The sequence below is a fragment of the Epinephelus lanceolatus genome, chromosome 24, assembly GCF_041903045.1.
Source record: "Epinephelus lanceolatus isolate andai-2023 chromosome 24, ASM4190304v1, whole genome shotgun sequence".
In the NCBI taxonomy this organism is placed as follows: domain Eukaryota; kingdom Metazoa; phylum Chordata; class Actinopteri; order Perciformes; family Serranidae; genus Epinephelus; species Epinephelus lanceolatus.
The window spans coordinates 3153891-3176373 of NC_135757.1; the positions used below are offsets into that span (position 1 = coordinate 3153891).

General features: G+C 40.6%; 2 protein-coding genes across 2 annotated transcripts; both read right to left on the minus strand.

Annotated features, from left to right (window-relative positions):
* Positions 1 to 1200: 1200 nt before the first annotated feature.
* On the minus strand, positions 1201 to 14229 carry LOC117249775 (major facilitator superfamily domain-containing protein 6-A-like). The gene is made up of 7 exons (XM_033615488.2): positions 13961 to 14229; positions 10439 to 12020; positions 7567 to 7664; positions 4041 to 4202; positions 3867 to 3965; positions 3464 to 3762; positions 1201 to 2598 (listed from the first exon to the last, which is right to left on the minus strand). Exons 2-7 carry the CDS (start codon positions 12016 to 12018, stop codon positions 2395 to 2397), a joined length of 2442 nt encoding a protein of 813 aa, XP_033471379.2. The 5' UTR covers positions 12019 to 12020; positions 13961 to 14229; the 3' UTR covers positions 1201 to 2394.
* A 1875-nt stretch (positions 14230 to 16104) lies between these two features.
* Positions 16105 to 21686, minus strand: LOC117250145 (uncharacterized). Its single transcript, XM_033616178.2, has 4 exons — positions 20598 to 21686; positions 16793 to 18408; positions 16679 to 16711; positions 16105 to 16546 (listed from the first exon to the last, which is right to left on the minus strand). Exons 1-2 carry the CDS (start codon positions 20651 to 20653, stop codon positions 17328 to 17330), a joined length of 1137 nt encoding a protein of 378 aa, XP_033472069.2. The 5' UTR covers positions 20654 to 21686; the 3' UTR covers positions 16105 to 16546; positions 16679 to 16711; positions 16793 to 17327.
* Positions 21687 to 22483: the final 797 nt, after the last annotated feature.

The window sequence follows — 22483 nt, forward strand, 5'->3', positions numbered from 1 at the left end:
CCTTTAGACAGGAAACGCAGCGATGACTTGGTAAAAAACAAAGGAAAATTTGGGCCTTTTGGACAGGAAACGCAGCGATGTCTTGGTAAAAAAACAAAGGAAAATTTGGGCCTTTTGGACAGGAAACGCAGCGATGTCTTGGTAAAAAAACAAAGGAAAATTTGGGCCTTTTGGACAGGAAACGCAGCGACGTCTTGGTAAAAAAACAAAGGAAAATCTGGGCCTTTTGGACAGGAAATGCAGCGATGTCTTGGTAAAGGAAATGCAGCGATGTCTTGGTAAAAAAAACAAAAGAAAATTTGGGCCTTTTGGACAGGAAACGCAGCGATGTCTTGGTAAAGGAAATGCAGCGATGTCTTGGTAAAAAAACAAAAGAAAATTTGGGCCTTTTGGACAGGAAATGCAGCGATGTCTTGGTAAAAAAAACAAAAGAAAATTTGGGCCTTTTGGACACGAAACGCAGCGATGTCTTGGTAAAAAAAACAAAAGAAAATTTGGGCCTTTTGGACAGGAAACGCAGCAATGTCTTGGTAAAAAACAAAGGAAAATTTGGGCCTTTTGGACAGGAAACGCAGCAATGACTTGGTAAAAAAAACAAAAGAAAAATTGGGCCTTTTTGACAGGAAATGCAGCAATGTCTTGGTAAAAACTACAACTGATTTCGTGCCAATATCCTGAAACGGATCAATGTCTGGATGATGTCCCTCTACAAAACAACTGGTTTTTGTGCCTCTATACCAACAAGAAATGTTAGTAGAAATGTCCCTGTAAAAAAATCATAACACCTGCTTTGTGCGTCACAATCCCGGCAGGCAACCCAGCAATGTTTCTGTCAAACAAACCCACTGTACATGGCACCATCCTGGCAGGAAAAGCAGCGACATCTCTGTAAAAAACAACTGCATTTCACGCCTTAAAGCCTCTAAAAACGGCAATGATTCGCTTTATCTCAACCGGTTTTCAGAAACATACACATTTAATGAATTCATGGTTTGCAGAAACGTACAGAGCAACATTTTCTTCTGGCTATTGGGCTGAAAATGGAGTGGATGAGAAGACCTTAAAGAGACCTTTGCAATCCCAGACAAGTGGGTGAAATAAAAAGGCTCCTGGTTCTCACGAGGCTGCTAAAACAAACAGTTACTTGTGAACTAAACATTTAATAACATTTAATAACAGTCAGATTAAGATGCACTGGTGCTGTATTAAAGGGTAAAACATCCTTTAATCATTAAATGTACAGAAAAAACAAACAGAATTTCTTCACGTGATTCTGTCTCTGAGGATTTCTCCATCCAGACGAGACGTTAACGCAGAACACTGGGAACAGTTTGGCATGGAAATGGAAAACAAAGACAGTAAATACAGTGTGTCGGCTATTGGCAGCTCCAATAGAAAAATATTGGAATCAGGGTTTAAGAAAGACCCTCAGACCCGTCTGTAAAGGGATCCTCGCATGACAAACAGTCACAATAAGTTAGAACAGTAATGATGTTTTAAAGAGGCACTTCTTCATCACCGCTTCGCCTGTAAATTATAAAAATATATCTCCAGCAACACTTTTAACAGACGTGACAGAATCTGAACCCTTTCCTGTCAACGTTACACCGGCTCCCAGCGCATGAGGCCACACAAGATCTGCGAGGAAACTCAGCAAAAGACGACGAATAATAATTAAGCAGCAGGTTTCTGCAGGATTTAACGAGCTACATTCAAGACCTTTTTAATACCGAAGAGAATACAATTAAATATCTGTTTCATGAGCACGCTGGCCAAAGTATTCCCCAGTAGTGCTGCAATAATTCCTGCCAATAGAGTGAAGTTTTTGTCACTGTTTGGAACAAATTTAATCAACTTTCTTTCATTTTTTGTGTGGTGGGAGTGAAAAATATTCATGCATGGATTAAAAATGTGCATTAATTTACTGTCAGCTGGTCTGCGGTGCAAAAGATTGGGAACTTTTGTATTTCAGTGCATAAAAAAAATCACTAATTCAGTTTAAAAACTTCTAAATTTGTGTCAGAGACTCTTGACAAAAAGGCATTTTAATGTGTTAATCCTGTGCTGGTAGAGAAGCTGTCACTTTTTAATGCTGTTTAAGTTTTACAGAATCAAACTGCTCAATTAAATCCCCGTTTTCGTCACATTTCTACGTAAATTAAGTCAATAAATAAGTCCACCGTCACAGGGCAGTAAATATAGTGCACAACGCTCCTCTGAGGCGCAAACGCACCTCCAAACATTCAACCCAAACGTCCCTTTTGTTAAAACAAGTCGCGTCTGAGTCTTAGAACCGTTTAAAATATGAGCTGCAGCTTATTTTCGGAATTACAGGATGTTTTCTGGTCGTATTTCAAGCACATTTTGCAACACAGATACAGTTTTGACTGAACGTCAGTGTGCGTCGTCAGCCACGAACACTGGGTTTTCCTCTCCTCTGTGCGAGGGCGGGTGCGTTTGGTCTTTGTCCCCGTTTGCGTCTGTTGGTGCCGGGTGGGAGGTGTCTGGTTGTGTGGGTGTTTCTGTGCCGTCATCACTCTGGTTTCTGTGTGATGTTGCCACCGCCTTGCACTCGGCCGACGCCTGCTCATTAGGTACCTGGCAACAAGAGGAACAAACAGTGATGGCGGTTGACGGGCGGCCAGGTTTGGCAACAACAAGGAACATTTGTGTTAGCGAGGTAAAGAGCTAGCTGACATCATACTTTCACTGGCTATTAAAATCATCTTAAAACAACAAGCTTTAAAAACAGACTTCCCTTCATGCCTCTCTTCATCTGCTGCACTAATCTGACCTCTCAGCAGCTGATGATCTCCAAAAATGGCGGCGGGAGGGTGGGGTCGGGAGGGTGGGGTCGGGGGGGGGTGACATCACCAGGGGAGCAATTAAAGCATGCACTTCACATGATGTCACGGCGGGAGAGCGGGGGAGGTTCGCAAACACACGTATGCATGCATGTACACGCCCACGCCCCACACAGGTATAGATGAGTCACTGCTATCACCGCATGCATCAGCACACACACACAAAGACACAGAGGACGCCCACCCCACCCCTCAAACACACACACACACACACACAAACAACACACACACAGTAGTTTTCCATCGACCTTTGCACGTAGAAGCGTCTCACCTTTCTTCAGAGTGAGTGTGTGTGGGCGGCCGGTTAGAGGAGGAAGCGTCAGAGAGGTCATGTTAGTGAATGTGAAAGAAACATGAAACTTTACAGACACAAATTACAGACCTCGCACATTCAGAGGATGTTTGGTTTTCACAGGTGGACTGACAGTGAGGAGTTTCCAGAACAGAAATGCTCGACATTTAATCGCCGAGTCACAGCATGGATTTTTCTGTGGTGTCCCTCAGGGTCTTGGTGTCGTAACGCTATATTTTTGTCAATTTCTATCAGTTCTCGAGTGGTAAAAATTGTACATATCAAACATATTTGTTCTTTCGCTCACCTGAAGCGGTTGAGTCTCTGTAGGCGGAGCGCCGCTCTTCGCCAGATTCATCATCTCCTTAATCTGGACGATAGCGAAGGCGATGGTGACCCAGGGGGCGCCAGAGAGCACCCAGGCCGGCTTGTTCACGTCCTCCTGGTCCTCCTGGTGTTTGGTCTTCCTGACGGGCAGCGCTGCGACCTGGCGGGCCGGGACAGGGCTACCGGCGGCGGCGGCGGCTTGGCTCTGCACCAGGTCGATGGTGGCGATGGGGACCGGGCTGGACGGGACGGGGATGTTCTCCGCCAGCATTTTGTCCTCTGGGAGGAGACGAGGACAGAGGAGATGTTACAGAGACGGGACATAAACTTAGATGTCTAGATTCAGCTTGACATGTACAGGCAGGTTTATGAGAGTCTCCCACCTTTCCCCTCAGACTCGCCAGTCACACACTGGATGAAGGCGAAGATGAGGAGGATGACGAGGGAGGCCATGCCGATCCCTCTGAATGTCGCTGCAGCACCTGTGAAGCAAACAGGAGTTTAAAAATGTTTTGTGACCCAAACTAAAACATCAAGCGCCGCCGCTGCCGTCGTACCAAAGTAGTTGACAAACACGCCGCCCACCATGGCTCCACAGCCACGGCCCAGGCCCAGGTGGAGGCCCTGCAGGATGCCCTGCGCCGACGTCCTCAGGGCCGGAGGGACCGCCGCACTCAGGAAGGAGATACAGGCTGCCCAAACTGAGGCGTGGGTCACACCTGCGGGACACACAGGGACAGATGTGGGTCACAGCTGGAGGAGACGTCTGAACACAGTAGGGTTCATACAGATGACACAAAACAAAATTCAAGGACTTTTTAGGCGCTATCTTTTCAGTTTCAAGGACTTCACTCAAAGCAGCTGATTCATTTCATCACTATATTCTTATTAAACACAAATAAATGATGTGATGTCTTTCATCGGTGGCACAAATGTATTAAACAGAACAGCTGAAGGGCCTCAGAGCTTCGGTGCTCATACGACTGTAATCAAACATTCTCTCACACTTTGAAAGTGCCGACTGAAACCTGCGTTTCAATTTCAGTTTTCGGCAGAGTGATGACATCGGTGCTGAAGACAGAGGAGAACATCCCGGTGAAATGCCGAGTCATGAAGTTCAGCCATGTCACGTTTTGTAATGCCAACAGAGATCGACTCGTTCAGCTGTGGTTTAAGAGTGGATTATAATGTTTGTTTAAGTGGCCTGTTTGAACATTTCATATATTTTCTGTTGCTGTGCTAATTTTTTGGGACCTGTCTATTATAAGAAAATCAATCTGAGAGACTTGTTGGGCACGTCTAAATCCTGGACATTTGTTTTTGTGTTTTTTATTTTTGTAGATTTCACGGTGTCTACGGAGGATTGAAGGATGAAAATAAAACTTAAAAAGACATCTGTATGATGCGTGGCCATCAATTCCTTGGACCGGAGTAGTTACAGACGTGATGAACAAAAGCCCCGTCTCCACCAAACCCTTTCAGTCCAGCACCTTTGGAACCAGCAGTAACCCTTCAGACTTGAAACTAATATATATAAACGCTTGAAGATCCACTCATTAATAAAAGTGTCTGCAATCACAGCGTCTCTGAGTGTGCGGCTAGCACTGCTCGCAGCAGCATCTGTTGTTCGGCGTCGGTTCACATGCTTGAGTTGAATGTGGTTGCTGCAGTGAGTGATTATATGCTAGTTTATGTTCTGACACAGCCTACATGTCACCTTGTTTTCACTTTCTAGATCAAAGTGCTGCCAAACCGCGCTGGTATTGCGAGAGAGCACATCTCTCTTATTTCCCACCGTGCCGTTTTAAAACTCCAGTCTACTGGAGCATTACCGCGGGGAGGGGGACTGCTGTGTGATGGCACTGTAGCTCCCACTAGTGGTGGGCGGCTGCATGTAGGGTTGGGTCGGTATGAGAAAAAAAAAAACGGTCAGGTTTTTGTGAAAAACCGCATCAAGTCGGTAATACCGGATTTTCGCCACTTGGGGGCGCAACTGACTCATTTAAAATAAAAAACAACCACAGGACAACAGAGTGACAGTAACACGTTGTTTTTATTCCTAACAAATAAATTTTGCAGCTTACTCAGTCGGTGCAAACAAGGGTTGCGTCCTTCGTCTGGCTCAAAGCCAAAGTGTTGCCATAGTGGCACATTCTTTGAGACTAAATTGTACGCACTTCCGCGTTGTAGTTTCCCGTGAAAAATCCCAGCGATGTGGAGCGGAGTCTGCGCGGACGTAAAATCTGCGGATGTCTGCTTTTAGTCCGAGCGGACCTCCACGGAGTCCGCTCCGTGTACGTTCCGCCCGAGTATGTTTGGGCCAGGCTGTAAAATGACGTATGCTGTCCGGTTGGTCTCAAAAAAAACGGTCCAAGACGGAGTACCGAACCAAACTGGTATTATCGAGAACCAACCCAACCCTAGCTGCATGACAGTTAAGCTGCCTTGTACATGAATAAAACACTAATTGGTTTAACCGACTAATATTTGTGGTGCCGACAAGCGAGGGGGCGGACGTTTACACGGCTAAGCGCATGCATCCCTAGTGGAGTCGGGGCTAAAGGCAGTGTTATGTGGTCCATTTGAATATCAAGGACTTTTTCAGCAAAAGGGCCTGTTTTCAAGGTATTCCTGGGGCTTCAGGCACCTTGTGTGAGCCCGAGGAAGAGGAGTAAATAACTATTCTGCCAGCCAATCACATGAGTGGGCGTTCCTGTCCTGATCGTGGCTGCAGTCAGACCCGTCTTGATATTTCTAATATTTTGAGGATAACTGTGCTTCAGGATATACATGTGATAAATAACTGTAGCCTCGTGGAAATGATGTCCAAACAGACACAGTGCAGGTATTTACTGGTTGTTTAACTGGTTGTTTAAATGTAAACTGGTCACACACAGATCTGAGAAGCTGTGTGTGAGACATCTGCAGCTGTAACGTCTGAACGCTGACACAAACGACGACCTCTCTCTTGGTGAACGTGTTAAAACTTCACTTCTGGACGGACCTGCCCCTGACGGAGATTTCACGTCTTTGAGGGAACAGCTGAGAGTCTGAGGCTCCACATTTGTCTCTGAGAGTCTTGGCTCAGATCTCAGTGGTGAAAATCACACGTTACTTATCAGGGTTACTGAAAGTGTGATCACAACATAGTGAAATATGATTCAACAGTGGTGTCATTATTAACACAGCATAAGCACCGCTTTGTTTAAAGCTCCTTTAAAGCACGTTTAATGTCTCATTGTTGATTGTTCTTTGTCTTTAGACCCCACAGACCTTCAGACTGTGATGAAGGCACTGCTTCAGCATCATTACACCAATACAATACAATCAGAGGCTTTTGTACTCACTTAATATTATTTTTTCATTCCCGATTGTTTATGAATATTCCTGTGAGATGGTTTATTGTCGCCGCAGGACAGTTTCACCAATGACACAAAGATATTTTAGACAGTGTCACCATTACACAGTTTGTCCACCAGAGAGCAGCGATGCATTCAGGTGTAAATTCTCCTGCTCAGTCTGTTTCTCAGTTGCTATTTACACTATGTAAATCCACAAATGTTGGTATTTGTTTCCGGCTAAAGAATCCAGTAGGATTTATTTACAATGTAAAACTTAATTAATGATAATTCCTCTGTTGTGGTTAAACAGCTATACGTACTGAACTCGTTTTCACCGTTTATTCTGCGAGGCGTCGGTGTTTTCTCAGGGCGGACAGCTCAAACAAAGCAGCCACACACATCTCTTTACTGTAGCGCACTATCTATACACTTCATCCTGCAGTTAAACGACATCCTGCATCGTTCAAAGACATTATTTATATTAATAACATTAAAGATTTGACTCTGTGTTACGAAGCAGAACTCCAGCGTTTGATGGAAACTGCAAAGAGGTCGTTTCAGGTGACGTGGGGCGCCAGGAGAAACCCTGTCGTTGCTGCAAATGAGTGATGATAAGTTAAAAGCCTGAGCTGTCGGAGGAAAAAGGCCGTCTGATAAGCGTCCTGTTTGACAAACAGACATTTCCTGCCCTGTCCCCTGGGTCCTAGCTCCCACAGCCTCCCTACAGACGCAGACATGTTACCTTGAAGGACCTCCATGGGCAGGACAGTCCAGGCGTTCTTCAGGTAGGAGATGTACAGGTAGCGAGCTGTGTTGCAGGCCAGGCCGATGTACAGCACCCTGAGGGGGAAAGATGGAGGAAGACAGAGTGTGAATGAGAAAACTTTGTAGTCTTCATGTAGAATCATATTTATTTCTTTGAAGTAGTGTTGAAAAATATAGTTGCAATTAGGGCTGTAGCTGCAATCAAAAAAACTTAAATAATTATGAATAAATTAAAGAAAATAAATAAATACATTTAAAAAGGCATTCAAAAAATAATAAATTCTAAAATGAATAAAAATATTTAAATGCAAAAATAAATATCTTTAAAAATGAATTTAAAATAAATAAAAATAAATGCAAAATTAATACATTTAAAAATTAATTAAAATAAATTAATGATACATTTGAAAATGAATGAATATATTCAAAAATGAATTTAAAAAACGGAAAAGGCAAAAATAAATACATCTTAACATTGATAAAAATAAAAAAAATGCATTCAAAAATATATTAAAAAATAAATAACAAATACTTGCAAAAATAATTACATTTTAAAAGTAATGAAAATAAATAAATATGTTTGAAAATAAAAAAAATAAAAATGAATATATTTTAAAATGAATAAAAAGATATTAATGTAAAAATAAATAAATATATTAAGAATAAACTTAAAATAAATAAAAATAAATGCAAAATAAATACATTTAAAAATTAATTAAAAAAAATAAATTTCAAAATGAATAAATATATTTAAAAATGAATGCAAAATTAATAAATTTAAAATTAATTAAAATAAACTAATGATACATTTGAAAATTAATATATTTTAAAAAAATATTAAAAAATAAAAAAAATAATTTGAAAATGAATAAATATATTCAAAAATGAATTAAACGAATAGAAAAAGCAAAAATAAATACATCTTAATATTGCATTCAAAAATATATTAAAAAATAAGTAACAAATAGTTACAAAAATAAATACATTTTAAAAGTAATGAAAATAAATAATACGTTTACAATAAATAATTTAAAAAAGAATTAATATATTTTTAAATGAATATGAAGATATTAATGTACAAATGAGTAAGTATATTAAGAAGGAATTTAAAATAAATAAAAATAAATGCAAAAATAAATAAAAATAAAAATACTAAATTTCAAAATGAATAAATATATTTAAAAATTAATTTAAAATAAATAAAAATAAATGCAAAATTAATACATTTAGAAATTAATTAAAATAACTAATGATACATTTGAAAATATATTTTAAAAATGGCTAAAAATAAAAATGATTAATTTGAAAATGAATAAATATATTCAAAAATGAATTTAAAAAACAGAAAAAGCAAAAATAAATAATAATAATAATAATAATATAAATGCATTTAAAAATATATTAAAAATAAATAAAAATAATTGCAAAACAAATAAATTCGAAAATTAATAAATATATAAATTAAAGTTTAAAATAAATTCAAAACTAATGAATACATTTAAAAATTAAAATCAAAAAAATAAAAATTAACAAATGTGTTTAAAAATGTATTTAAAATAAATTAAACATGATAGCAAAATAAATACATTTCAGAATTGATGAAAATAAATTAACAAAAAGGGAAAAATTAAAACAGGAAATCAAATAAATAAGGAATTACTACAAAGGTAAATAATAAAGAAGCAAATTAGAACAGAAATAGCAATGTTATTTCAAATTGTATCAATGAATGCCTACATTTATTTTCTTTAATATTATTAATGGTGCATTTAATGGCTTATTCTCTTATTTATCGAGTCACTCATTCATTTGACAGTGATGGTGTTTTTGCCTCATAATTCCTAAATGTTGTCTAAGGTAACCGAGCTTTTGAAAACATCTTTAACTTTCTGATTTCCTAAAATCCAGGTGAGTGTGCTCTCATGGCTTCATGACATTTACAGACATCCCTGAGCTGAGCTGTTGTTTGGGGAACGTCTTTGCTCTCACGAACACAAACAAACGCTTCAAACACGACACACCCTCAAAGCATTCACGTGTTCATGGCCAGACAGGATTACTGCAGTGTTTGTTCACCCAGTGACGGTTTGCTGAGCACACAAACAGGTAGGACAGATGCTGCGCGGTTAAGTGGCAGCAGAGGATCTCTCAATGAAGAATAAAAAAATCTCATGTTAGATCAGGGTCGACACGGGGCACCTGCAGCCTGTGGTGACTTATTAACACCTGCCTGCTTTAAACAGACGCACGGCCACCACGACCTGCAGCTTGTGTCTGCTCTGCTTCAGTTTCCATGAAAGTAGGAAGTGTGTTTGTCGCAGAGCGTAACGTCTTGTGACGACAGGAAGAAAACACACAGTGTGAAAACGACCTGCTGAAGATGGAGACAGCTGTAACACAAACTGTCATGCCGGTTAGCTTAGCTTAGCTTAGCACAAAGACTGGAAACAGAGGGAAACTGTTAGCCTAGCTCTGTCTAAATCCCTTTAAAAACACTCCCCTCCCTTTAACTCTACCTCCTGTTGACTCAGGAGTCCTTTCAACAGCGGACACATTGTGTGTCTTCTGATGCAGGTTACAGAGCTGCAGCTGAAATCTAACACCACGCTCTCAAATGTCCCCGCCGCCTGCGAGGTGCGACCCTGAATTCACTCCGGCAGAAACCCCTGAGCATCAATGGCGGCTTTGTCTGCAGAGTGGACGACAGATTAGACTGAAAAGACGTCCTTATCTACCGTCCAAAGTGCACTTTGATTCAGTATCAGGCGTTACTGGAAGTCGTCAAAGATGAGGAAGTCATAAAAAATGATCAGTGAATCAACAATAATGGTCGTCAGCATCTGTCTCACCTGATGTGTCCGACCAGCTCGATGAACTTGTGGCTGGTGAAGTAGGCGCCGAGCTCTGAGATGTGGCTCAGGACGGAGCAGACGCCGAACAGCGTGGTGGTCCCCTTCAGGTCCTCCAAGTGCCAGTACAGGAAGCTGAAGACGAAGCCGTAGCCGAAGCCCATGAACCAGGCGACGAAGAGGACGGAGCTGTAGCGCACGCTGCAGAGGAGCCTCAGGAGGTCGCTGTAGCTGAACTCCTGAGCAGGGTCAGAGCCGACGGAACTCTGGTCCGACGGGCTGGACTCGGGTAATGCTCCCGGCGTGCACGGGTCCTCCACCACCCCCTCTGGAACCTCCTGCCGGTAGTCGCCGCCTTTTTCGAAGTAAAACTGAGTGGCGACGACGAACGCCAGGCCCATCAGCACGCCGAAGACGATGAAGGCGATCTGGTAGTTGTGGAGGCGGAAGTCGGGCACGATGCAGCCCACGCCGTCGATCACCACGGTGACGTGCGTGTGGTCGATCCAGATGCCCACCAGCAGCATGGCCAGACCCCAGCCCAGCGAGCCCCACATCCTCTGCAGGCCGTAACGGTCGCGGGCCTTACCGAGATACTGCAGGGTGACGGTGTCCACGATGGTGACGGCCGGGGCGCTGAAGAATTCGCCCACGATGATGACGAGCAGGATGAGCAGGAAGATGCTCTCCACCTGGTCCCTGTTGTAAGTGATCTGGTACTCCTTCTTCTTGGTCGGTGCAGGCGAGGTTGTGGTGGTGATGGTGGTGTTTGGTGCAGAGACGGTTGTGTTTGGCATGTGGAGGGTGGTGTTTCGTATGGGGACTGCGGTGATTAGCGTCTGTTGGGTGGTGTTAACCAGCTCAAAAGGAGCAGGAGTGGCGTTGGCGTCTACGCTCCGCTCGTACCTGTGGTGCACGCTGAAATAAGAGTCCAGGATCTCAGGAAGCACGAGGAGATCCAGAAGGCTGCGGCGACTTCTGGTGTGGTTGGTGGAGTTGCTCGCCTGCGTGAAGTTATTATCGTACATGTGTGTGGTCATCACCGGCGCCGGCGTCGTAGGAGGAGCGGCACCTTTCTCCTCACACTTCATCTCCGCTGGTTTGACGAAGCCGATGCCGCAGTTGAACATCAGCCAGCACAGAACAGAAAACAGCAGCACGATCTTCCCTTTCTTGAAGCGGTCCGCCACCACCCCCCAGAAGGGGGCGCTGCAGAACTCGATGAAGTAGCGGATGCCGACGAGCAGCCCGCTGCGGCTGGCCGACATGCCGAGCTGCTTGTAATACACGGCCAGCAGAGGGTGCAGCGAGCCGTAAGCGGCGTAGAAGAAGAAGTAGAACACCTTGGAGACAAGGAGGTGGCTGTTGATGCGGAGGCACATCCTCTCGCAGCAGTCTATTGAGTCAGGAGGTGACGCCGCCGGCTGCTCGGGCGGCGTGTCTGAAGCAGCCGGCGGTGGCGTGGAAACACCCGTCGGCTGCTCCATGGACAGTGTGTTGAAGGGCTCAGCCAACACATACTTCCTCTTCTGCTCCTCCTCGTCATCTGTCAGGATGGCAACCTTGTCGTCAGCTGCCATATCTGGAAGATAAGGAAATGAGGGTGAGAGCGGCGCCAGCGCCCGGTAACCAAATGATGCTGAGTGTGTTCTGCTCTGTCTGTTTCATAGAACACACAACTGAAGAGGCAGAAAATAAATATAAGAACTTAATTTGCTGCAAAAAACTTTATTAGATTGACAAAGCTCTCTGTAATAAAGTACACGTCATCCTCAGAACATTTAAAAGCACCACATTACATTGTGTTTCATGCATTTCTTGTTTTTATTGAATTATTGATCACTAATTATTGTCTCCTCAGTGTTTCTTGTTATCAGTTATCTTTCGATATATTTTTCTGAATTACGTTAGTTTACTTTTTTATTTATTTATTTATTGTTATTGTATGAGCATGTGGCTTCTTGATGTCTCGAGACATATCTTTTCTTAACAGTCTGGATTTTATGATATTTTATGTATGTGCAAATAAAAATAAAATAAATAAATAAATAAATAAATGAATAAAATAAAATTACACAATAATAAAAAATGTAATAAAAATAAAATAATAATAAAATAAAATGAAATAAAATAAAAATAATATGATAATTAAATTAAATAAAATAACATGATAAAAAATAAAACAAAATGATATAAAACAAATTGAAATAAAATTATACAATAATAAAACAAAATAAAAAATAAATTATAAAAACAAAATAAAATAATACAACCATACAGTAAAATAAAATAAAATAAATGCAGAAAAAAAATCAGACCAGGTCTTATTAAAAATAACACTGTACTAGGTTAATAGGTCGACTCTGGTGAGCGTTTGACATATTTGTCTCCTCTTTTTTCAAAGAAAACAAAAGCAGAAAAAATATCTTCACTCTGAAATTTAATCACACAACTCTGAAATCACAGAGCAGTTAAATCACCATTTCCACTGTGTTTGCTTAAAAAATAAAATAAAAAATACAGGTTACGCACATCTTAAAGGACGTATAACAAAACTTTCATTTCAGAGAAGCATGCACTTCACTGTGTCTGCAGCACTTGCCAGCTGGTTACATTTGTACACATACACACACATGCAGGTGAGTCTCGCTTCCTGTGACAAACGCAACTGCACTAGGTCACATATACTTGTGACGTCTAAAAGCAGAAGGCTTGGCCGGTGTGAGTCATGGAAAATGAGAACTGTGCAGCTTTTTTTTTTAATTTTTTTTTTTTTTTTTTTACATTTATTTTTATTTATTCAGGCCGGATTAATTTAATGTAGGACTAGCTTGTATCAGAGTTTAGTAAAACTAGGTTTAAAATGAGCACATCTATATTTAAAATTAATCTGCTGCACTATATAAATTGATTAGCGCAAATACAGTAGTATAAATCTGCCTTTAGTACGGTGTTTTAAATCAACTGAATTGAATGTGTGATGTCATCTGGGTGAAAAAAGAAGCAGCAGTGAAATTGGATTTTTAAATTTGTTTAAACAAAATGAAAGTTAAACAAATCTACCTCATGTCTGAGCCCCAGGAGCATGTCTTCAGGATATTAATAAAGATAATCAAATCACTGATGATCAATACTAAACATGAATGACGTGACATCTGTCTGGAGAGCCTGTCCCGACCGCGGGAGGTCCTCGGACCCCACTTTAACACCCGTCTGACCGTCACTGACTGTCACTGAGGGTCCTATGCGGAAGTGTCGCTATCTTGAACAAAGCCAGCTCATTTCAACCGTCAAACAAACCAAATTAAATACACTGAAGTAAAGAAAATTACGTGAAGGAGCCAAAATGGCGTCACAATTTAAAAAAACATGAAAATAAAAAGGTTAAACGAGGTGGAAACGAGTCAAACGTTAAACCTGCTGTCATTTAACCGCCTGTAACTTCAATTTAAGTGTTTAAATATATTTAAAAAGGTAAAATAAAACATTAAATTTCCACAGAAAGCAGTTTAATTTTCTTACCTGCTCAGGTCACCGCTCCCATTAAACTATGACTGCGCAGTTTCTCTTGAATTTCTCTCTTCTTTGTCGGACATTTTTCACGCAGACCGGCTCGTGGACATTATTTTAATTTAACGTTTAATGTCTGAATGAACCGAAACGTGTTTGTGTTTTTATTTTAATGTAAATCTGAAGTGTTTCTCCGGCTTTGCTCTCTTTGTATGGAGAACAACAGCAGCTCGTCAGACCGGAGCTCCCACCTGTCCCGACACACAACCGTCAAGTCCGCCATTTTGGACGCGACTGCTTCCGGTTAGCGCTTCCAAAGTAAAAGTCATGTTATGTTAAATTCTATTGAAATGTGTTTAAGGACTGTTCTTTACTCAGATTATAAATAAGTTGTGAAATTAGGCCTGTAATCAACCACAGACAATGTTGGTCGACTGTAAACTAGTTTATACAGCATAATATAGCACATATTTTTCTTTAACCCTTTAAAACCTGAGCAAATTGTCTTCATTTCTTTCATGGGAAGAAGGTAATGAGCAACAAAAGAAATGACCCCAAAGATTTGCAAGAAATTAGTAAAAAGAGAAAATCCAAAACATTAAAATTAGTAAAATAAATAAATAAAAAGCAAAGAAAATAAAGTTAAAAATAAATAAATAAACAAAGGAATGATGGATTATAATAATTCTGTACCATGATTTTAAATAAGTAATAATAATACTTATCAGTATAGTTTTTCCCTATTTTCTTTTCTTTTTTCACTAATTTTTAAAAATAATTTTCTGATTTTTTTGGCAATATGTGGGACCTTTCTTACCAAGTTGCTCGTTGCCTTTTTTCCCATGTTTTTGTAAGAAATCGCACCAATACAAGTTCAAGGCTGAAATACTTGCAAAGGGCATCTGAAAGCAGCACAAGAGACGTGATGCCGCTACAGGTTTCAAAGGGTTAAACACTTGTGGTGTGTCTCAAATCACATACTTCTGTCAGTACACTTCATATAGTATAAAATTTATACAAATTTTGACAGGGTAGTGTTGTCTCAAACCAAACACGGCCGTTGTGCATTCACTGGAAATGACGACTGCAAATTAGCTAGTTAGCAAACTAGCATTAGCATTCGCGTTCCCAAATCATTACAGACTGCTAAATTAACCCAATATACGTACTGATGGCTTATACCCGACAACAGTGTAGTGGTGCTTAGTGCAAAAAACACGCGAATTTTCCAGTTTGAAAAGTGCTCCCTCCCCTTACGCTACGTAGCCAAGATGGCGACCACTGAGTGCGAGAAGTGTCCATAGTTCCACACTCAACGTTTTGACCATCCGGGTACTCTTAGTGCACTGCATTTTTCCATACTTCTCAGTGTGAACGCACTTATGCACTCAAAATATTAAGTGTAAGTACAGAAGTACGCGATTTGAGACACAGCATTAGACTCAGCACAGTGAACATATTCTTATTCTACTAGTGTTTAACATTGTAGCATAATGTACTTAAAAAAAAATTCTATTACTTTAAATTTACATGCTTCTTTTCCATAATCTTACTGTTACTTATAATTTTCTGTTCTTTACATCGGAGTTCCGACTTTAATTCTACTGACTCTTCCACCAGCTGATTGGTCGATCGGGTTAATATCTGCACAGGTAATCCATAGATTAACGTAATTGCCACAGTGCTGGGTAAAGAAAGGCTTTGGTGGACACACGGCCTTATTAATGTAACACCAGCGATTGTCTGACCAATGAGAACTTGGTCTGACAAGAGCATAACGACCAAACAATCGACCAACCGATATTAGATTTTTTAAATTTACCCACAGATGTTTTAAAGTTGAAGAAAATAGCCTTGTTTTGTCACTCTTTTCGCGCATGCTGGTTAATTCATGCAAACATTTATGACAAAATTTTCAATAGAAAATAAAGTGCTTTTGATTTGATTCAGATTTGGTTGTGTTTTTTCCTGACTGAAAACCAAAATTACACCAAAAACAAAGAAGAAGAAAAAGGAAGACGTCACAGCCCAGCCACCCCCTCCTCCGATAAGTAAAGAACAGTCCCTTAAAACTTTTTAAGACTCTTTAAATGCCACTCGGAAACATTTAAGACCAATTTTACAATAACCAAAAACGGTGGAGAAAAAACGCAGTATATTATTAAAAAACCAAACAGATTTATTTTGAAATTTTACAATGCAATGTCAACAGAGAAAAAACCTAAAACCCTACCTCCTGTGTCATAGCATTTTTAAGATTCTTGAAAGACTGACTTAAGACATTTAAATACCAATTAAGGCCTTATTTTTGGATTAATAAATTCTGTCTTTTAAGACTTTTTAAAGAACTGTGTAATTGAATGCATTTGATAGCTTAAATAACAAATAAAATAAAAATAATAAATGACTATTTCACCTTTGTTTTGTATGTTTATTGTCCAGGTATTGTTTGTGCAAACTCCTTGTGTGTGTGTTAATATTCTTTGTTTTCCCTCGACATACTTCATGCTTTTATTTTGCCAACTTCCTGTCCCCTCCGTGCTGAATCCTGTGACTTTGCTGCATCAGAGCGGCTCCGCCTAAAGGTCTCCAGTGTGTCTATTAAAGGGGAAACTTCCATTCATCACAATGAAAACATAAAAACATTACAGTGATTAAGTTCAAAATAACTCTGCATAACTATCAGTGTAAAACAGCACATTTAAATATAAAATAAAACATTAAACTCACCACTGAGCAGCACAGATGAGGATATTACAGCAACTATAAGAATAATAAATATAATGTAAATAAAGCTTTTATCATTTTAGACGTCATAAATTTAATAGCAATAAATCAGTTTACCTGCAGAGGGCGCTGCAGACTTCCATGTGACACTTAAGCAGATGATGTGAAGTCCTGTGTGGGCAAATGTTCATTTTAAACACAAAGTTTTAGTCACGAAAAAGTCTCAACATTCAATTTAATGTTTTCCAAGCTTTAAAAAGGGAACAGTATCCATTCATATAAATATATTTGAACATTTAAGATGAGAAAATAAACATTTTTCATTAATATACGGATTAAATTTACTGCATTTCAAGGAAAGTAGAGTTTTTTAATTGAATGAAGCAGATGTTTTAGAGTAATTCCCTCCACAGTGTCGGTTTAAAAGCTTTTTCAGGCTCGTTCGGTGCGAAGCAGATGGGAAATCCGACAAAATGAACCACAGAGTCTCAAATCTCTGCAGGCGTGCAGATGTTCCTGAGGGATTTAAGCGACGACGACGACGACAGAGAAGCCTCAAAGTCAGAATGTTTTATTTTAATCGTCTTTCTTTGCTGGAAAATAAAGAGTTAAAAAATAAAATTAAATAGCGACATGGTTCAGAAGTTGTGTTTCAGTAGTCCGACTCATCTGACAGCTCCCCCTGCTGCGTCCAGTGCTTCCCCCTCTTCTTCTTCTTCCTCTTCCTCTCGCCCATCAGCATGGCCGCCAGCACCGTTATCACCACGGTGGCGGTGATGATGAGCACGGTGACCGTCTCGGCGAGGCACAGCTCCGTGTCCACATCCATCAGCCTGTAGTCCTCGAGGACGGCGGGCTCCTTGCAGGTGAGGTTGTAGTAGTCGTCCAGGAAGAGCCTCTGGATGCTCCGCAGCTTCCTGAAGACTCTCTGCAGGTCGCAGTCGCAGTTCCACGGGTTGTCCTCCAGCAGGATGTGGGTGCTGTAGGTGTGGATGCTCAGGAACGTCTTGAACTGCACCGTGGACATGTGGTTGTTGGCTAAGTTGAGTAGCGTCATGCTGACGAGCGGCTTGAAGACGCCCGGCTCCGTCTCACTGATCTGGTTCCCGCCCAGGTTGAGGACCTCCAGGGAGCGCAGCATGGAGAAGATGCCGCTCCGCAGGGCCGTCAGCTGGTTGCCCTCCAGGTGGAGCTGCCGCAGGCTGCTCATGGAGGAGAACGACCTGATCTGGATGGTGTGGATGCTGTTGCTGGTCAGGTTTAACCTCTGGAGGCCGTCCAGGTGCAGGAAGCTGCGGCTGTCCAGGCTCGTCAGGCGGTTGTGGGCGAGCTGCAGCTCCCGCAGGAACGCCAGGCCGATGGAGAACCCTTCAGTCAGGGTGGAGATCTGGTTCCAGCTCAGGTCCAGCTTCTGCAGGAACTCCAGCTGAGAGAAGCCGCCGTCCTCCACCACGCTGATGTTGTTGTTCTGCAGCAGGAGGACTCGGATCTTGCGGTTTTTGCTGAGGGAGCGTTCGGGGATGACGGAGATGTGGTTGTCGGAGAGGTCCAGGAGCTCGGTGTTGGGGGGCACTCTGGCGGGCAGCTGGGAGATGAGCGCCCGGGAGCAGATGGTGAACCTCAGATCTCCTCGACAGTCGCAGCCCAGGTCACACCAGCCGCTGTGCGACCTGGAGGACGCCTCCGTCACCACCAGGAGGAGGAACAGGAAGTTCTTCATGGCTCTGAAGCTCCTGAAAAGAACCAGAGAGGAGTTTGATGATCAGTGCAGATGACTTGAATGACCACAAGTGATAAATACAAGTTCTGATTTCAAGGGTCAGCTCGGTATCTTTCAACCTGGACCTTGTTTTAAAATGTTTTTGTGTCTAAGTGACGAACGGGAACACCTTTTTTAAAGTTGGTCCAGTATTGAGTACATAGATATTGAGTGAGAGTGCTGCAGGTCAGATTAGACGCTCCATGTCAGCGACTACATTCATATGTGCTGTATCGTAGACAACTGGACTTGCTTGAGTTCCTTAAACACCTCTTATCCAAGAAGCTTCTTCAGTTCTAACTGACTGGTGCTGAGTCGCAGGCTTTAAACTTGTTGTTGTTGCTGAGGTCACATTACGGCAGCGTACTGATGCCACACCAGAAAGTAGAAGAAGGGAACTTTCCATGTGGAATAAAGGTTTAATAACGTGATTCAAGATACAAAAAAAGGTGCTGAATTAACTTTAAGGAACATGAAGCTCCTCTGGGACAGTGGTTCTCAAACTTTTTTTTAGAAATGTACCTCCTTTAAAATATTTTTTCAGCAAAGTACCTCCTGACCAATGATGTCATGTACTGTTTACAACTGCATGCTACCATTTTTTAACATTCGTGGCAAATATAGAAGTTGAAAAATTGTAATGAAACTCACTTCACTCCCCTACTGATGTCACACAAGTGAATTTATTTGTCATCATTTTCCCTTTTTAATTTTTGTATTTTTATACACATATATTCTTTTATTTATTAATTACATTTTTTGAAACATACATTTTTTTATCTTATTTTTACATTTTTATATACATACATTTTTTTTTTATCATTTATAAATTTATTTTTATTTTATTTCAAAATTTTTGCTTACATATATGTTTCATAAATAATTTATTAATTTATTTTATTTTTATATACATTTATTTATTTATGTATTAATTCATGAATTTAATTTTTTGAAACATATTTTTTTTATCTTTTTACATTTTTATATACATACATTTTTTATCATTATTTTTATTTTATTTCTTAATTTTTGCTTATATATTTTTTTTTTATAAATTATTTATTAATTATTTTATTTTATTTTTATACACATTTATTTATTTATGTATTAATTAATTAATTAATTTAATTTTTAATTTTTTTAAACGTTTAGCTTTTTACATTTTTATATACATACATAAACTTATAAATTTATTTTTATACACATTTATTTATTTAATCTTTAGTTTTTTAAACATATTTTTTATCTTATTTTTACATTTTTATACACATACATTTTTTAACATTTATAAATTTATTTTTATTTTATTTTTAAATGTTTGTTTACATATATTTTTTTTATAAATTATTTATTAATTATTTTATTTTTATACACATTTTTAAAAAAAAATTTAAAATTCTTTTTTATTTATTTTCTTTCTTCTCTATTAGATTTCCATTGACTGGCCTGGCTCTCTCTGTCTGTTCGTGGGTTGACAGGTGGGTGGGGTTGTCTTTTTGTCCTTACTGGTGTTTGTTTATTAATACTCGGCACATCTTTATTCAATCACCGATAAAAATACCTTGTTTTAAAGCACCTCCTGACCAGCACAAAACATTTTTGGTAGCGACACATAAACGTTAACATGGCTGCGTTTCAATTGCAGTGAAAGTAGGAATACTGAACATAAAACCAGGGCTCCCAGGTCCCACAAATTTTCATTTCAAAACTTTTCCATAACTTTTTAAGGTCTCATAATATATTTCTGTCTTGCCCGTCATTTTTCAGATGAAAGTAGAGGGGAAAAAATGATCAAACGTCCATGATGGTAAAGCAAACATCCAACACTGACACATATTAGAACTACGTCATGTCAACAGCTACAGAAAATAAATTTGTAGTTATGTTACATTATGTGGACGGTTATCCACGGAGGATTTTCCATGACTTTTCTAAAGGAGAAGAAGCCTGTTGTCCAGTTGGGCATACCGATGGTTTTAAATGCAAACAGGCTGTAGCATCACAGCCTCCTCTTCATCAGGGTGGAGGTCATAAAAGCATACTTCCCATTGAGTGTGAGGCCTGTGTTTTAAACCATCAATAAACTAAATAAAAGTTTTATTTTTCCTGTCCTTGCTGTAGTCTGGATTCTTTTCTTCTGCAGAATAATAAAGATGAACTTACCAGCAGCTGCTCCCGTGTCTCCCCGTCTCTTTGAGCCTGCTGACGGTCGTCAACATGCAGCTGGCGGCAGGTGGAAACTGGACATGACAGAGGTGAGGGAGGGCAGGTTGTCACGGCCCGGAGAGCCCGACGACGAGCGACGCCACAAAGAGACAGAGTGATGGAAAGAGACACAGAGAGGAGAGCGGAGGGGAGGAGGGGGGAGCTCGTCAATTATTCACCACGCTGCGCTGTGGTTGTGGGAGGGGGTTATGAGGGGAGCTTTAAGAGATTGACGCTGAACTGGGCCACGGAGCGGAGCATTAGGAGGTCTGGGCAGATTTGATTGATCGAGGGCGGAGGGTGTTAATCTGCACCTTTATTTAGATTTACATATTTCTAACTGAGAGTCAATAAGTGGTTTGTTTTTAGAGTGTTGTGTTGGTTTGATCTGGACGAGAGAGGTGATAATGTTGGAATAAGAGCTACATATCAACAGCTAAAGACAGAAATATGAATGTATCACAAATATAAATAAGAGAGGAAGATTAATTACGACCAAATGATCCACCTGACTTAAAAAAGAAAAAGTTTGTGCCTCCTTTCCTCTGCAGGAAAACCTTTAAATCAAAATGTGAGTCAGTAAAACGTGTTAGTCCTCCACACTGACAGATATCCAAAGCGAGCTGCAGCCCAGATGCAACATTATTTATTGTCATCTGTAGGATGAAGCAGGGATGTATTGGATAGATGATGATGATGAGCGGACCTGTTGGTCACAGAAGGAAAGATTATACTAATGCCGTCCAAATCCCCGGCCCAGATAAAGCACTCTGCAGCCACCTCCATTAACCGAGGAATCAGAGTTCGTACCGCAGCTCTTTAACCCAAATTCTTTATTTAGCCTTCAGCTGAGTCACTTTTCACCCCGAAACACTGGGAATGTCTTCAAGATATTAGATGGTCAAGATAAACAGTGGAATTACAACACCTGAATCCGTCATGTGATGCCGCTAGGCCCAAAAAGACTTTTCCCCATAGACTTACAAATGGGAAAGAGACATCTGAAACTTAGTGGACACAGCCCCCGAGAAATGACTCATTTCAAGATCGCCATGTGATCCATGTGCAAGACTAAATCCGTGAATCCCCATTCAGACCAATAAACTGGCAGAACTTTCAGGTGCTGAAAGTCCGATTCAATAACGGAGAATCCAACAGAGAAAGTTGTCCAGCATTGGCAACAACTGCCGACACTGTGAAGCAACACAAAACAGGAAGACGGACTTATCAAAAAGAGAGTCTAAAAAACTGACAATCAACGAAACAAAACTCGTGTCAGATCAGTGAACATGTCTCAGAGATGGAGCTAGAGCCTCGAATTACAGTTGGTGTTCCTCAAAGTCAAGAAAGGATCCTTGAGTGGCTGAATTTCAAGGAGGCTATGTCATCAAATCCCACCAAGGGACTGTTCCAATGTCAAGGATCCTTCAACTTCTTTTGAAGACGGAGTCCTTCTTTCAGAGAATTCTTTAAGGATGCATCAGCCGGCATGAGGAACCAACAATTCTTTGCGCACAATTTGCTGTGGGCTTCTTCACTGATGCTCACCTATAGGCACTCGTGAGCTTGTTTCGATGTGTGTTTACAGAATGCTGGGAGGGAGTCTTGCCTTGCCTCTGTAGGACTCGGAAGGACCCGTCCTACCAAGGAAGCATCCTAGACCAGTTGTGACCCTCACCTTGCTCCCTGCCGCTACAGAGCACCTTGCTGGGAGGAGAGCGGGCAGTAGCTCTGCAGACGAACCCCCAGTCAGCGGCCGCAGCAACCTAAATCCAGCCAGTGCAAGCCCCAGCTCAGAGGGACCGGACAGCCCTGACTCCCCGTCAGATTGTAAACTTTCTGTT